This window comes from Tenrec ecaudatus, chromosome 3 (genome assembly GCF_050624435.1).
Source record: "Tenrec ecaudatus isolate mTenEca1 chromosome 3, mTenEca1.hap1, whole genome shotgun sequence".
Lineage (NCBI taxonomy): Eukaryota > Metazoa > Chordata > Mammalia > Afrosoricida > Tenrecidae > Tenrec > Tenrec ecaudatus.
The window spans coordinates 107,419,438-107,437,732 of NC_134532.1; the positions used below are offsets into that span (position 1 = coordinate 107,419,438).

Consider the following 18,295-nt stretch of genomic DNA (forward strand, 5'->3'; position numbering starts at 1 on the left):
ATTAGATTCAATTGACTTCAACTCTTTTGGTTCCTTTATACACCATCACCTTTTGGGTTATATTTACATTTTACGACTTATGTTTATAGTCTTATTTGCCCATGAAGTCAGAGTGTCACGCTCATGTTGGCACAACTATTCCATAGGGTGTGACACACTTCCTCTGAAGTCAATGACTGTAAATTTGCCCCTAAGAGGTTGCTCTGTGCTTGGCGTGCTGATAAACTTGGTTTCTGGGACTACAAAGTAAGGGACTACAAAGTAAGGATTTAACCCCCAGCCAGGATGGATTCCATAAGATGTATATTACACTTATTCAATCTGTATACTGAGCAAATGATCAAAGAAGCTGGATTTATGAAGAACTCAGCATCAGGATCATTATCAATTATATCCATAAATAACCAGGTTTAATGTTAGCCCGTCTTCTTAAAAATTAAGACAGCACACAAAATGCTACAGATTCATGTGATGGTTTAATTAACTCAGGAATTGTCATATAAAATTAGCAAGTAGAAAAGGCTGATCCCTAACACAAACATAGGAGTATTTACACAGCGATAAGTTAACACTAATTTCTTTCTCCTAGTCAGACTCACACATTAGCTTTTTGACATGCAATATCAAAATACTAGTTAATTTAAGATATTGAAATGCATGTGGGGAATAAAACTATGGTGCATATGTTGAGTTTTCCAGATATCAATATCTCAAAACATCTGTCAGAGTAGGCATATGTAATCCTATTGATAAGCAAAGACATTTGCACAGGAAAAAAATCCCAAAATCTAAATAATAAAAACAATGTTGAGTTGCAGAAACTCACCATAAACCAGAAAATAATTCATGCTATTCTCTTACCAATTTTTAAAACTAAAAAATATTTTTCAAAGCAAGCAGAAATAAAAAAACTTTCACTGCCATCGAGTCAATTCCAATCTATATGTTTTAAACTTAAACCATCCTTTAAAAAATCACGTTGGAAAAAAAATCATGTTGGAGTCTAATTTTCATGTTGAGTCTCACATTCTTGGTAAATGCTTCTTTAGATCAAGTTTGACTTATTCATTTACCATTTATTTGCTTATCCCAATATGTTTACTGAGCTTAGATCAGGACGTTGTCGGCATTGAAAATGCTGAGGTTAAGAAAACATGAAGGTCCCTGATCCTAAGAAGTTTATACACACACACACACACACACACACACACACACACACACACACACGGAAGCCTAAAGAACCATAGGAACTAGAAAATAAAAAGAAATCTTTGTGACTCAGTTTAATTCTATAGCAGTCACAGATTTCTTGGGGCAATAAGAAATTCAAGTATAGGTCCCAGATTTAGACACAAATGTTTAGTCTGGATGCTCATACTTTCCAGTAATCATTCAGAAGAAAGCGGCAGTCATTTGTTGGGGTTCAGCTCCAGAAGCCACAGTTACTTACTATTGATATTTGATGGTATTACAATAAACTTTCCAAAAATAAAATTTAGATCCGCCAAATTTACATATTTTCACTCACTCCCCAGCAGAGGTTTCCTCCATTTTAATTGCAATAGAGGAATTTAAATATGAAAAAAATAGCACATGGACCAGTTCTCTGAAGACCCTCTGGGCTCTAAATCTAGGAGCCACTTCTTCCTGATGGGAAGACACATATGCAGGAGATGCCGGCTTCATAAAACCACAGGAAGAAAAGGAAGCAGAGGGAGAAGACAGAAAGAACATCACGGCCCACATGATCCCCATATCACTTAACAAATACTTGACATTTTAGTCCATAAGCTACAGCTTGATTTGATGATTAAAACCATGCTTCACAGTCAGACCGATGGGGATTCAGAGCCAAACTGTGCCATCTGAATTTTCAACTGAATTTTGAAATAAAAAATGAAAGATCAATCACACTGTTTTCCGAGCCTCAGATACACATAGGTTTAGGCAAAAGCCCATTTCCAAACTACTAAGCAAAGATTCACTGGGAAAGAGTAATGGATCCAAAACCACACAAAATGGAAATGCTCCAAGAAAACATATGTAAATACCTTGTCACATGTGTAATATTAATCTGCAGGTGATTTGGTTTATGAGAATTGGCTACCATTTCCTATTTTGCCTATGCGCCTGGTACATATACCCACCATTTCAATTATAAACATTTGGACAGAAAAGTTTTGTAATGAATCCGGTGCTTCTATAATACTTTATACTTGGTAACAAAATCCTAAACCCATTGACATTGAGTTTATTTTGACTCAGAAGGATCCTATACAGAGTTTCCAAGGCAGCCTCCTCTTTCATCAACAGAATGGTTGGTGGATTTGATCAGCTAGCCTTGTGGTCAGCAGCCCAATGCTCACGCCACAGTGCCACCGGGGCACCTTCCTTATGCTTGGTACAACTTTATAGTTCTCTCTTCTTCATTTGTATCTCTTGCTAGTCAGTCCACTTTTCGTCCAGTTGATGATCAGTTTTAGTTTCGCTGATGATCGCTATATATTTGATCGTTCCGCCTCTATTGATTTCATTAAGCAGAGCAAAGATATTAAAAAGATAAACTGTGAACAAATGGTAATCCAAAGAGTAATCTAGTTGAAAGTGTTGTCCTTTAGGGGAGGGGAAAACATATCACTTAAAGATTAATAAAACCTGTGTGGAAGAACTTAAGAATGCCTGAAATCAATACAAATTTGAGATAAGCCATGTTCCGGAATAATATAGTCTATGTGAAATTTTAATGTAGATTTATGAGTAAATGAGACTTTTGGATTCAAGCCAGCCTCTACATCTATTATGAGGAAGTGAAAAGAGAAAACGTCATTGCTTTTGGGGGTGGGGGTAAGAGCTAAAATCTGGTTATGATTCTAAGATTTCATGATTTTAAGAGCTCTTCCACTCACTACCAGGGAGGGGCCCGTGAAACTCGTCTGCATATGATACTTTCTATCATTAGATTTGCTTGGCCCTTTTGAATAACATTTACAATTAAAAATAACCCATAACCTCACCTTAACTGCAGTACACTGAGATAGTTAATTGTGCCAACCTGGCCGATAAACACATGTGGGGTTAATTGAAAGGTAGAGAGATAAATGGCTCCGTGAGCCTTGCCTTTCTAGTTCTCGGGTCTCTTTCTTTCTTTTTTAATCGTTTTATTGGGGGCTCATACAACTCTTATCACAATCCATACATACATCAATTGTCTAAAGCACATTTGTACACTCGTTACCCTCATCATTCTCAAAACATTTGTTCTCCATGTAAGCCCCTGGCATCAGCTCATTGTTTCTCCCTCCCTCCCTCATGAACCCTTGATAATTTATAAATTATTATTTTATCATATCTTATACTGTCTGACGCCTCCTCTTCACCCACTTTTCTGTTGTCCATCCCCCAGGGAGGAGGTTATATGTAGATCCTTATAATTGGTTCCCCCTCTTCACCCCACCCTCCTTCCACCCTCCTGGTATTGCCACTCCCACCACTGGTCCTGAAGGGATGGTCGGACCAGCGTGCAGCTGCCTTAGCCAGTTCCCTGCTTCAGCTGGCAAGGCTCACTTCCTGCGAAACATCCCTGAGGAGAAGTCACATGGACCTACCCCGATACAGTACTGGGTGCTACTAGCACTGAGATGCTTATAGGCTCACTGATTTGGCTTTCCTCCTGCAGTCGGTGTCATTGCATGTATTTTGTGAGATGGAGGAGGACTTTGTAGATTGGTGTCAGACATATGGGCTAATGTTGGTCCTATGGGCTTAGGCAGCACTGGGTTGGGATGCTTTCTTAACGGACACTTACCCTTTATATAAAACTCACTCTTAAACATATGAGTTTCTGTGGATTTGTTTACCTAGTTTACCCAGACTAACACAACACTTTCTGCACAGTCAGCCATATTTATAGAATAAATTCTTGGCTTGTCTCAATAAAGCTGCTACATCTTATAGTCACCAGTGGTACTATTTAACAAAGGAAACGCGAATCCTTTCTTCTTCACCCATAACTTCAAGGATTCTGTTAACAATGTTAATATATGTCATTAATTCACAGTCAACAGCGAAGTGAGAATCAGTAGTCTTTCCTTTCTCTACTACATTGACATTATTCTCATCTTTCTTTTGTTTGCCAGAAGAACAAACAAACCTTTATTGGAGGAAGTATGGCCTCTGGTTGTGTGTAAATGCTGCCTTCTTGATCTTCAATGGTGAATTATTCTAACGCAGCGTGAGGTCAGTCAGTTCCACACCTTAAAGGAGACGATAGGCCAAAGTTTTGGAGGTCCCTTCAACCCCGATCCAACTAAGAAGCCTAACCTCTTATGACTGAGCTCTGCTTCACATTTTCATCCCCCTGCAGGATCTTCTCCTGGGATCCTGTTCAGAGCAGTGAGTAGTGATAGCTGAGCATCATCTAGTCCTTACAGTCTCAGGGTTGTAGACATTGAGACGTGTGTCCCGATTACTCCACTTGACTAATTGTTCGCAGGTGTCTTTCAGTTTTTATCACTCTTCTTTCCTTTTGACAGGGAGAGACCAATGTTTGCAACTTAGATGGCTGCTCAGGAGCTTTAAACACTTCAGTCACCAATCACCAAAGTAGGATGAAGACCATTGGCTCCATGGACTCCATGTAAGGCCAATGGACCTCGGTGTGTCCCCAAGCTAAACTGTGGTCCTGAACCCCATGGCCCCTTCAGGATGTGGTTATGAAAATTTCTAAGAAATGTCCACAGCTTTGTCCCCTGTGTGCTCCACCACATTAATGGGTATATTTGCAGGAAAAATTAGTACACGTTTACAAATTGCCACTGTCAGACACACAGATAAATGGGTATACTCCCACACCTGTACATCCTGCCTGTCTGTCCAAGAATCTACCTGTAGATGATCGCTATTGCAGGTTTGCATGTATAACAGTATTTGCCTCTGCTTTCAATTTTTATGTGAAATTCTTAAAATGAGTATTTTTTTCATTTAAAACACAATGGTCAAATTACTTGAAGTTACACCCATCCTTCACTTATCAATATGGTTAGGTTCCAAAGACCAGGTCATTGTGTAAAAATTGATGTTATAAGAAACTAATCATAGAGGTCAAAATAATAGAGGATGACTACATGATTACACACCAACCATATTGTTTCATGACATCACTTCCAAACCAGTGATAACCATGGCCCAAATTGACACCTAGATTAAGCATCACAAGACAGTGTTCCTCTAGTCTCATACCTCAGGATTCATTAATGTCAAATATATGTTGTTGATTTACAAAATATTTGGGTAGTAGATTTTCGGTATTGGGAATGCAAAATTGTCAGAAAACAAGTTAGCTAATAAGTGGGGATAAGTTATAGTAATTTATTTTCAAAGACTGTACTCATTTATATACATTGAGATAAACAACTATAATATAGAACATTTATTATATGCATTGCATTTTCATATATGACAATATTTTCTTTTTTTTTTTTTTTTTTTTGCTCCCCTCCCCCGTTCCCCCATATGACAATATTTTCAAAAAATATTCTTTGGAGAAAAATCCACTGTGATCTTGTATATTTTGTCTGTAATGTAAATAAACTATGTCAGTTAACAGAGTTTATTCGAATAGTTACATACTTTGGTATCTGAATGAATTGTTTATTCATTCTATAATGATGAAACTATAGTAATACGTAGAAAAAAGGAATCAGTATTGAAATCCATTTAAAAATTATTTAAAGAAAATGGCTGTCATTTTCTATACCACCAAATAATAAACAAAAGACTTCAAGTGATAAGCCTTATGATCCGAGCTCCCGTGGGTCATGATGAATCATAGAGTTGCCACAGATGGTTAGTAGATTTCTTGAGGGGCTAAATGTAGGATTTTTCTCTCAGCAATTTTCAAGCTTTGATTCTAAAATATCTTAGTGGTTAATTGTCTTCCAAATATCACCTTCTTTCTAAGGTTGAAAAATAAAGACAAAAGACACTTCGTTCCTCTGCAAGTCTTTGTGTTTGCCTTATTTTGCTGAGCAGAAATATGCACATTTGCAGAGCTGCCAAGTTCAACCGGTTTTGCTGGCGACTTCCCAGTGCATTGGCTCTCTGCCAAAAAGTGAGTGGTGGTTGTTGAACGTTCCTTCTATGTATCTGCGAATTTCACTCTGTCCCAGTTCTGGCGGCCACAGACCCCCTTCAAAGATTTCGGGTCAGATGTGTCATGAAACACACATCTTTTCCCTTTAAGCTGTACAACAACGAACTCTTTAGTATCCCCTTCTTATAACTATGTTATCTTAGGGCAGCTCTCAGTAACCGGAACCCACCATTCCCAATAGAGCTGAATAAAGCTTTTCTGTGATAGATCTTCTCTATAAGATTTGCAACCGCTATCATTATTTGGAATGCTCAGAAGCACTTCTAAAAGCTGTTAAGCACTTTATGATGTTTTCTTTGCACCAATGAGCAGCCCCAGCTGATGACAGCAAAACGAAGAGGCGGATGCATGCTGTGGAGTGCACGATCTTTCCTGTGAGACAAGAGCTTCCAGCGCTAGTCCAGGGAACGGGGTAAGGACCCACTTTCCCCATGTACGTGTGGCTAAGCCTGTAGACTAGGTAATCAATGTGAATGACCTACGTTTGTGGGGGGAATAAACATCCCTATAAACTTACCCGAGAACAAGTTTATTCTATTATTTGTTTTTAAATATTTAGGCACTGAAAAACTTAGAGGAAGCCTATAAAAATTCTGCCATTGTGCCTCTCAACCCCCACCCCCCATGTTAATTGTATGCCAAACCCATGTAGGAACTGTCGTAAAAGAATTTCTAGGATCCAAGCTAATTTATATAACTTAACTTAAAGGACTGGGTGAGAGTAAAACAATTTTTGCTTTGGAAAAGAAATCATGTTAGCTCATTAGAACTTTACTGGGATACCGATCCCTCCTGCACACACTCGGTCGTGTAGACTAGTCAGCTAATCACAGATTGGCTTCAGCGGCCATGCAAGAATGGTCATTGTAGCAATCAACCTACTTTCCCCAATAATGGTCTCCTTTACTTGCAGAAAAATCAGTAGTGCTTTGGTTGATGGAGTTTTTCCTTTCTCCTTTTGTTCACAGTGGAGAGAGTGTCTATTCAGATCATAACTAGCTTTAAGCAAAAGCAAACCTAGGAACCAGAAGATTGGATGAAACCCAAGAGAATTGTTTCCACTGGCGACAAGAACTTTGTGGGAAATACTGTTAAAGGAATGTACAGATAAGCATTTACTAGCTTTGGTCAGAGAGAAGCATACTAAAGGTGTTATCGAGTCTCCTTCCGTTCATAGTAACCCCCTGCTACAGAGCAGAACTGCCTCACAGTGTTTTGGGGGCTATAATATTTCATGGAGAGAACAGCAGGCCTTTCTCTCAGAGAGCTTCAGTATGAGTTCGAATGCCTCCAAGGCTACGTGTGTTGATAGTAATACTTAAAAGAATTAATGTGAATAAATCCAATTCTATTATCAGTCTCAATTATATCTGTATTTTCAAGGGAAATTTTTCAGAAAATATACAACTTGAGGGTTTGAAATATTCAAATTTCAGCATATTGTATTATAACCACTGATCAGAACAAAACAATTCCATCACATTAGCAAAGAACTCAAATATTAAATTTAACTTGCACAAATAGATAAGAAATGGGCACCCCTGACGGAGACAAAGATATTCATCTTCAGTACTATGGCCTTCCAGTAGCACATCCTCTGAAAGGTCTAATCATATTTTACATCTCCCAACTTAACCTCTTGATTGTTCTCTATATTTTCTGCTCTCTTTTATCTGTGGTCTATTTTCCAACAGGAAAATGTCGTTCTCTTGAAATACTTCAATTCCAGTTCTCAGGATGCTGTCAGCCCCTGGGCTACACCGTACCCTGATGGAAGAGCAACATTTAAGGCCCTGTGTATGGTGTGCTTTTGTTACTAGTCCAGTCAAAGCAGGCACGTCGTCCCTGTTTGAAACACTAGCTACACAGTCCGCAGTTCCCCTGCACCACCCACTCTGTGAGAGAAAGACGAGAATGTCTGCTCCCATGAAGGGTCATGGTCTCAGGAAATCTACAGAGTAGTTCTACTGTACCTCACAGGACCCCTGAGGGCTGGCCTTATGCTTGCCTGAAAACCAGATCTGGTTTAAGTCTTAGGAAGTAGGCAATGGTAGGTTGTAGTTCTATGTCACATCCTACTCATGCGTGCAGAATGCTCTTCCTCATTTATAAACTTTGGCCAGCAGATTTAATTAAATGGAGTTTGACGTTTTAAGTCCTAGATTTGAATTGTACTAGTCAATGGTTTCTATGGAGTTTCTTTGGTCAGAATTAGTATCTATCATCACAGGGACGTTGGTGACACTGTAGATTCAGCATTGGACTACTGACCACAATTCAGTGGCCCAAACCCATTAGTCACTCTGCAGTCGGCTCCTGTAAAGATTTACCATCTTGGCAACCGTAAATATGGTCACTGTGAATCAGAATGGACTCAATGGCAGCAGGATTGGTTTTTGCGGTTTTATCACTGACATGGGCAATAGAAGAATAATTGTAGGATTTGAATCATATTAGGCACCAACTGAAATGTTTATTATAGAAAAATGATTGTGTTCTGTAAAACTTTCACATGTTTACGAAAGCCAATACACTTGTGGTCACGTAGAACCGTAATATTCAACCCATGTTCCACGGAGCCAGCAGGCTCAGGGGTGGTGTCTCAGGGCAGTTGCCTAACAATGGGATGAGGGTCCGGAAGAGGGCACAGAGGTCCTTCACTCACTGTGACCCAAACAGTTCTCTTTTCACTTCTTTTTATATTAGCTTTTATTTTGCAAAATGGTTCTTCAACTAGAACAAATGTTTGAAAGCCCATGAACCAAAATATCTCTTTGGTCTTAGAAGGAGAATGCTAGACACTCAAGTAAACACTTTTAAAAGGCTGAATGAGAAATAGGAATTTTAAGTTTCCAGCTAAATAGGCATATTCAAATCCCTGTTATTCAGAGTTAGCAAAATGAACTCTTTCATCGTCTGAGTCTGTTTAAAGCTTTCACAGTCTAACTGTACTGTCAAAAGGACACTCGCCAAGGCGGAAAGAGCCTGCCAAGCTGATGGCGCCTGAATAGGGACAGAAGACTCCCTCAGTCACAGCAAAGTGAACAAAAGTTTTCAATTCAATCGAAAACACTCTTTCCTCTGAGATCAAACAGTAGCCTAAAAACCCATCAATAAAAGTATTGCTAATAAGATACACACATGAAAAATAAGGACTTAAGAAGTATCAAACCCTTCCTTATCTCTTTCCTAAAAGTAGAATATCCTGGAGTCCTAATATTTAAAAAGTAATAGTTATAGATATAAAAGCACACACAATTCTGTACATTCATGCAAATTAAGGCTAAAGACCAGACTTAGAAGAATATTTTCAGATTTAGTACAAGTCTGAAGAAGTAGGCATTTTTTTGTTAGATAAAATAAATATTTCTACTGCCTAAAATTTGTCATGGTCTCTAGAATGGCTGACTGAGAGCAATCATCACATCGGGAATTTAAGGCTACTCATACAATTCAGAGTTTGATGGCAGTATACATCCCCAGTCATCAATACCAGCTGGGTCTAGAAACATTGCCCCCAAACAATTTTCCTATTCCAAACCTTCTTTGTAAAACTCTAACCTTTACTAGCTAGTCTAGCCATAACTTTTTTGTAGAAAAAAATAAAAACTGTTGGTTGGAAATCCCTTGAGCCTCTCATACCAATCCTACAAACCTACCTGTATCTCACTTGTCCTACAGCCACTGTTCTAGTGATGTCAGGTAGCTAGCTGTCCAGAGGTTAAGCATACTACTGCAGTCTAGTTTCCTTCCTGCCTTTCCCTGACCACACTTTCCACCTCTCTCTTCTGCACAGTTCTCAAGAAGATTAAACAAGTTCAAGACTCTCTCTCACCATCAAAATTTTGAAAGAACTAACTTTTTGTTAACTCCATCCATGCCTTCATCAATTCAGTATCACTTCTGTCCCTAATATTCCCCCACAAACATCCCGGGCTTAGGGCACTAATTACATTTAGACAGGGAACTTCAATGAACTTGTTGAAGTCTTCATATTCCTTGACATCTCAGCTATGCTTGCCACCTCATTATTCTCTCCTGCAGCTTTAGGAGATTAGAGTGGGTCTTCTGTCATTTCTTACAGTGTAACATCTGCAGGAGCAATCTCATTTATTCCTGAAGCGTTAGCTGTCAAATGTGAAACAGTTATACCTAATGTCACTGAGATCACTACCCTAAGCTCCTAGAGTCCTGTGTCCATTTGCCAACTTAGCTTACTTTTGGAAGTGTAGTTAGTACCTCATGTGAAGCTGTTCAGACTATAGGAACATAATAACAGTAATATTTGTCTTTCATAAAAGTCGCCCGAGCTAATCGGTGCTCCCTCCTCATCAACATTAACTAAACTGCCTTATTAAACTTAGCTACAGAGAGAATATGTATGCCAACTAAATGATTATCTTTAGAATTTTTCTGTAAATTTATTGCTTCAACTTTCTTTCAAACTTCTCTTCAAATTAAGCTTCGTATTCCTGTAATTTCCTAATATCCTTGAGGAGATATTGAAACAAATTAGATAATTTTATAATTGTGATTTTATAAGGAAGGTGACTAATTTCTTCTCTCATATATAATCATGAAGTGAACACTGAAGTACTCATGAAGTGAGCCCGCATGAAGCGATCACTGAAGGTAGGGGTGCTATAGCAAAATGAGGTGAAGGAATCAGAGGGTGCATCGTTATCAGAATGAACAGTAATGGGGGTCTTAGAGGCTGGTCTTAAAACGAGCACCCATCTAAGTGAGGTGTCACCTAAGTCGGCATCGATGGAGCACACCAGACTGTGGGATCCAAGGATTGTAACTAATAAAAATCAATGATCAGACGAGTGAATTACATTAGTGATTAAATTTTGAGCACCCAGTTTACAGAAGGTTACGGATGACAGTGAAAGCCCAAAATCCATTTGCAGAGTCCTCAGGTGGATTAAGCCTCCTTTGAATTCCTTCTGGGCATTCCGGAAGGTTGAGAGTACACTGGAAAGGACATAACCTCCATCCATCTAATCAGTCCATGAGGGGAAGTCTCCCTGGGGAAGGACTGTCGGGGTGTGTCCTAGATAGAGATCACCATACAGGGGCTGCTCAGTCACGGGTCGTGCTCTGCACTGTTGATTGGACCTTTTTTTTTCTTCTCTTTTGAAGACCCCCAAATGAGACTAAAATAAGTGTATGAGCGGGGCTTCAAACAATTCTTTGAAAAGTGGGATGAAAAGATCATGGAAATGTTCCATCAACTTTTTGATGCCCCTGCATATTACTGAGAGAATTTCTCTGGAGTTATCTACTGATTGCAGATAAATATTTGAACAAATCTTGTATGAAAAAAACTGGTGCATGTATGAATGAAGTCAAGGAGCAATACGTTTTCATTTACCTTCATATGTGATTTACGACATCTAAAATATCATTAGTCTTTTGTATTAATACCAGTGTTGATAGAATCACACCATTTGCCTAATAGTTCATCTTGCAATTGCTTCTGTTTTAACCAGGCACAATGATTTCTCTAGTACTTTAAAGATTCCTCCAAGAAAACAAAGAGTTTTTTTTCGTTTGAGATCCACAACCTTCAAAATATAAAAACAGGAAAATTCCACAAACCATATGTGGAATAGATGTCTTGAACTGAAATAAATTTCTTATTCTATTACATCTTTAAATTTAATGTTTCTTTCATCCCTCCCTTTATTTAAAGTCTTTAAACAAAATATATATAACCCACAGAATAAGTCACAATGGGGCAACATATTAGGATTATCTATGCCATACCACCTATTAACGTGTCAAGAGCGATTAATTTGGGAACCAATTCTGAAAAATCAGGAGTTGATTGGAGAAAATTAACCAGAAACACGTGGAGAAAATAAACACATAATTTTAATGTAGAAACCCCAATGTAGTCATCCTATCTCGTCCTAATTTCTTTCTTCCCCCTCCTTCTTCCCAAAAATGGAAATGTTGGTGGAAAGGTGATCAATTTATCAACCTGTCCTGTCCCAAATAACATTGCCTAGATTACAGTAAGAAAAGGCCCCTACTATATTATTTACTACTAATGCCAGTTTATTTAAATCTGTTTATACAAAACGTTTTTCTGACTAAAATAATAATTAGTTACGTTCTAACCTTGTGTCTCTTCAGAAAATTCCTTTTACAGTAATATTAAAATACCCAAAGTACCTTTTGCAACATGGTTGTCATTTGAAATATCAATTCTTCATGTCCCTGTTCAGTTACTTACCTAAAAGAAAGAAAGAAAAAAAATATTAGAATTTTGACGTTATTTCCATTTATCACAGTAAACATTTCTCATTTTTACTAAAAATAAATTGAAGTGAGAACTGATACATTGACTTTATAAGAAAGTTGTCATTCTAATATAAATATAAAAGAGTGAAACTAAAACTGTTTAAGGGGCTCAGGAAAGTAGGCAAGATAGAAGGTGTGGAAAGATACAAAAATAGCACTTCTATATATAAAAGGAACAGATTCTTTACATTATAAAAATATACAAGCAATCTTAAGTAACATCAAAGTAACATTTAGTAGATTTTAGATAACTAAAAGAGCAAAATTAATTATAGGCTCTCTAGTGCTGACCACAAGGTCAGCAGTTCAAACCTGCCAGACCTTCCATGGGGAAAAGAAGAGGCTTTCTGCTCCTGTAAGATTCACAGCCTCAGAAACCCCTAGCGACAGGTCTGTTTTGCCTCTACCCATAAGGTTGCTCTGATCCAGAATTGACTCAACAGCAGTGAGCTCTGAGTTAAAGATAATCATGAACAAAATGAAGTTCTTATGTTCCCACTTGATAATTGTTTCCGTTGTTTCAAGTGTGATTTGCCAAACAACAGTTAGCAAATACGTTTTGTTCGGCACATCAGTTATATTCCATATAAAAATTGGTATAATTCATATAAAAATGCCTGTGGTTAGAACATAATAAAAAATGTTAAAAGATTTTTGTCAGGAACAAAATTCACTCTTATTCCAGTATCTGAATTCAGAACCACTTTTGTTTAGTCACATCCTTTCAGATTGAATATATGAGTATGAATATGTATTCAAAGAACAGCATCGATACAACATATTACATTGCTTTCTTAATATTATTATCTACAATTATTTTCTCTTAAAAATATATTATTAATTTGGAGTTAATAGATAAATCATATCATTCCATAATTCAATCACAACAAACAGAATTGTACAATTGCTACCACTATCAGTTTCCAAACATCCTTTTCCTTCCTGGACTCCTTGACATGAGCTCCCTTTTACCCCCACCCCCTAAAGCCCTTACTCTACTTGCTGTGCATATAGGTTCATCAATCCTGGGCGTATTACAGCAAAACACAGAAAAGCATTTAAATCAATTTCATGAGCGTGACCTACAATGACATAACCCCTCTGAGATGTACTCTAATATGAACAAACAGAAACAAAAATACAGAAAATGTTGAAAACCAGATCAGGTCCAGCATGCATCAGAGGGGGAACCAACTGACAGAGGTTTAACTATTCAAGTCCGATTTCTGTACAATTATTTTCTATGTTAATGCATAGTGCTCCCCCATATCATTTTAATGTCTGCAAATTATGCACTAAGCTTATTCATAATTTACTTAGCCATCATCTTATTAAATAATTATTTGGGATGCTGTCAAATTTCTGTAAATAATTGTAAAACTCTAAAACCACATCTGCTGGCACTGACTGGGTTCCAGCTCCTCGTGGCCCCGTCCGACAGACTAGAACGGCCCCTTTGTGTTTGCGAGGCTATAAATCCTTGTAGGAACAGAATGTCTCATCTCTTTCCTGCAGAGCAGCTGACAGATTCTAACCCCTGGCTTTGAGGCTAGTAGTCCAATTACCAACCCAGTACACAACCAAGACCCCTCTACGTAGAAATAATATTTCAGGTTTATGTTCACACACACACACACACATATGTATAATCTCTTTTCTCTCCTCATTTTCACTCATATACAATCCTAGTTTTCTGATTTAGGTGTGTTCTAATATCTAAGGGTCTACTTCAAATACAATGAGCCCTCTTGTGGTATACTGGTTACATGTTGGGCTGCAGTCTGCATGGTTGGCTGTTCAACCCCCACCAGCAGCTCCAAGGGAGAAAGCCTGGGCTCTCTACTCCCATAAACAGACAGTCTTGGGACCTCTCAGGGGGCACTATGATCAACACTGACTTAATGGCAGAAAGAGAAAAAGAGATGCTCGTGTATTGCTTTTGTGAACCTCCCAAACAAACTATTGTATTCAGGCCTGTATGGTTTCCAATTGGTGTTTTGCATCATTTTACTGAATTACATTATTGGGAAAACCAAACTAGGCTTAATTAGAATCACACTCAGGCTATAAATAGACTTGATTAGAAGTGACATCCCAACAATTACGTGTCATCTCATTTAACAACCAGCATGCGCTTCTCCTACAAATCTCCCTTCACTCCCTGCAAATGTACACCAGTTGTATTTGCTTTGTCTTTATCATCTGTACACGTTCTTTGGTAAACTCATCGTTAAGTGACACTTTTTCCTGGTGATTAGCACGAGGTGCCTCGGCCTTATGATATGTTCTCTCACCTACAAAAGAGTACTATCACTTCCTTCACTTTCAATGTAAGTTCAACTAGTCTTCGGGGGAAAAAAGAGGACCTGATGCAATGGGCTTAAGTGGAGAGCAAATGCCTTGAGAATGATTGGGGCAGGGAATGTATGGATGTGCTTTATACAATTGATGTATGTATATGTATGAACTGTGAAAAGAATTGTATCAGCCCCAATAAATTGTTAAAATAAAAAAATTAAAAAAAAAAAAGTTCAACTAGTCTTCAACACTTTGACACTCCTTTGATTTTAAAAATATAGATAGAAAATGCTTGAGCTCTTCCTGACCACTGCCGTGATGCAATTTAATACAATTAGGCAGGCCAACTATGATTTGCTGAACAGTCTGCAGTTGACGGCAGCAGGGATGATTAAAATGATTTGCTGAGCCATGCTTCAAAATCAAGCTTTGGTGTGAGTGTGGGCATCCATCTGAAAATGTCGCTACCTCCTACACACATCAAGTAATTTATACCTTTGCACTAAGAATTGTATATAACAACATGAATATTTTTCCTGGACAGATTTTCAGTAAGGGAAACAAAACCAAAAACGTGCTACACAGTTATACCCTTTTTGCCGTGTTAAGTGAGTTAACGACTTGTGCGAGAAAGGGATGACAGATGTGAACTGAACCGAAAGAGAACTAGCCAGGATTTGGCAGCACGTTGGCCTGGATCTACCACTGGCTACGGAGAGACCGCGCAAACTGCGTAACCCCAGGCCTTACTCTTCCGCCAAACGTGAAGCCAGTGGCACATGCCTGCAGTAAATTAGGTACTTGAGACAAAGTGGTACAAAATTTTAAACAAAGACAGAATAAAATATTATGTTTAAAAAGGATGAGTTGGTCCAAGTCTGGTCCCCATTCCAGACAATTTTACATGCATTTGCTCATCTAAAATTTTAATGAGATGTGAATCCTGTCTAATCCCGGAGGAAGAAATTCTGAATCTTTCTTGACCAAGCTCTGGATGTGACCAACGCTGAGTCAGAATTCCAGCCACTGTTTCTCGCATGAAACGAGCCAGTTGACGCCCCGCCTCTCTGACTCCCTCTCTCAGATGGCTGTGTCACTCTTCATTCCTCTCCCCTTCTAGATCGTAATGTTATCGATATGATAAAGGATATGCCTTATTCTCTTGAAACTGGGGACTCTTGACACATTTACTGTCAAATCTAGTAAAGGAACACTTCCTTCCGTCTACTGGCTGAGCAGCACTTCAATGCACCTACCACATACACTGTTTCTCTAGTCGTCTGTGACGGGAAATGAATGTGATCAGTGTTTCTGTTCCACCTCCCAGTTCCCAGAGTATTAAAAGTTTGCAAGCACCAAACCTTGACCATATGATTGTTTCCTATTCCCCTGGAGCAAGGGGAGAAGGGGAGTCGAGAAGAGGAGGAGGCTACGGGGGGTGTGGCTAACTGCGGCCATGAGCAACTGCTGCCTTTGCTTGGAGACCAGAACTGGTTGGCAGCTGGACACCACTGCTGAGCATTCTGGTTAAGGGTTCTCTAGAAGACTCCAAGTAGAAGAGGAAAAATGCAGAGTGGAACCTTGCATTTTCATGGGCTCCAGACTCTCGAGAAATGGTTGCCCTCCGCTGATCTTTAAAGGGTAAACAAATATAAATAAATAAAGGGTAAACGAAAAATGTCTCCTGAAGGGTCCTTTAAACCAAATAATAATTTAACTTGACTAGTCAAACGTATCTGCCTGCGCATTATCCTCCTTGGAGGTCAAAGTGACCACGGCAACTTTAAAGATTAGCTAGGACCCCGAGGGAGCAGCGTGTGGCTACAGGAGGAGGAGCAGTGCAGAAAAGGCGAGAGAGAAAGGTCGCACAACTCAAAAAATGCCATCAATGCCATGGCTTGATCATAATGAATAGAGACGTTTGACTTGCTGTGTGCTCTGATGTGTAGACCCTCGGCCACAATGAAACATCATGGTTAGAAATGATACTATCTCTTTTTAAAAACGTCATCTGATCCCAAATAGCCTCTCGGCTGTGAGTACCAGCATGCCCTTTTGTTGACCTACAACCACTCATCTTGCTCTTCTTACCTTTTAGGCACACGCCCATCTCTGGCCTCCTCTTCCAGTCTCCATGCAATTGATTTTTAAAATCTCACTTAAAAGAAATCACTGTGTGTGTGTGCAGGTTGTTTCCAGGTCCCCTGTCGAACACTGCCTTGCTTTGTCCCGCCAGAGCGCATCACATAAGCTCGAAGTCCTACTGGCTCCATGAGGGTTTGACCAATGGATGGACCATTAAGACATTCCATGGTGAAAAAAGAGGGAGACTGTGATGTTTATTCTTGCTGTTCTTGCCTGCTTTGAAATGGTTCTGGCAGTGGCTACATTCCAGCTTCCACTAGGCAGTGGTTTCTCTAACGCCCTCTCTCTGCTGTGCTGGTACTTTAGGTCTTCCCCAAGCACAATGACGGCTGGCTCCATGGTGCCTGACCACCTCATGTGTTTTCTTTAACATGACTGGGTATTTGTATATTGTTCTTTCAGCAAAGTCTCTTCAATAATCCTAGCCAAGTGTACTAAACATTCCTTCTCCAATAATAATGTAACTGTTGAATGGAAACCTATTTGCAGTGTAAACATTTACCAGAAACACAATAAAACTGCATATATATAAAAACAAATCAAGTTTATAGAAAGAAAAAGACTCAGCGTAACTAAGCTTGACATGAAATACATTCGTTCTAGAATGGTTTTATATGTGTATATTGTCATCTTAAAAATTCATCTATGTTTAATTTAGTATTTTTTATCTTCACAGATCTTGGCAAAATCTATGCAAACTCATTTCCTCTTTTTAAAGATTTCCATAGCGTTCCAAGTACTATGCACACACCACAGCCTATGTAATCAAAGAAAACACATTGTTTCCATTACAGTTACGAAAGCTTATTTTTACTTTTGCTTTATATCTTAAAGGATTTTTTTTATAATCCTCATATAAAAGGAACTTGAGGAATGAGGTTGTTTATTTGCAGAGTCAGTCTGAATCAATACAAAAGCACTGGCTGAAATTGTAGAGTATGACTTTGCATCAATATGCCCCACCTCACAGTCAGACACTGAGAGATAAGAGCAGTGTGTGGTCTGTCATTTCATTTCCACTGCTGTTAGGCAGCATCAAACCAGTTATAGCTAGGAGTTACCCCCCCCCCATGTACTACAGAGCCAAATGCTGCCAAATCATGCCATTCGCACCATTGTCGCTCTGCTCGAGCCAATCCATGCTCATTGATCCAGCTCATTGAGGATCTGCCTCTTTTTCTATCACCCTCCGCTTTACTAAGCCTAATATCCCACCCCAGGGACTGTTCCTCATGATGACATGGTCAAATGACTTGAGACAAAATTTATTAAACATCTATAATATGTCAGAAGCCATACTATCACTCTCATATAAGATTCTATTTAGCCCTCATGAATACTGCAAGATAAGGATTACAGATAAGGCACCCTGGTGATACAGTGGTTAAA

General features: G+C 38.8%; 1 protein-coding gene across 1 annotated transcript in view; it reads right to left on the reverse strand.

Moving 5' to 3' along the window:
- ANK2 (ankyrin 2) overlaps positions 1–18,295 on the reverse strand; it is a 648,733-nt gene that overhangs the window by 524,418 nt on the left and 106,020 nt on the right. The window contains exon 2 of the mRNA XM_075543900.1: positions 12,335–12,395. Within this exon, the coding sequence (XP_075400015.1) occupies positions 12,335–12,355 (21 nt within the window). The 5' untranslated portion in view covers positions 12,356–12,395. The remainder of the gene's footprint in view (positions 1–12,334; positions 12,396–18,295) is intronic.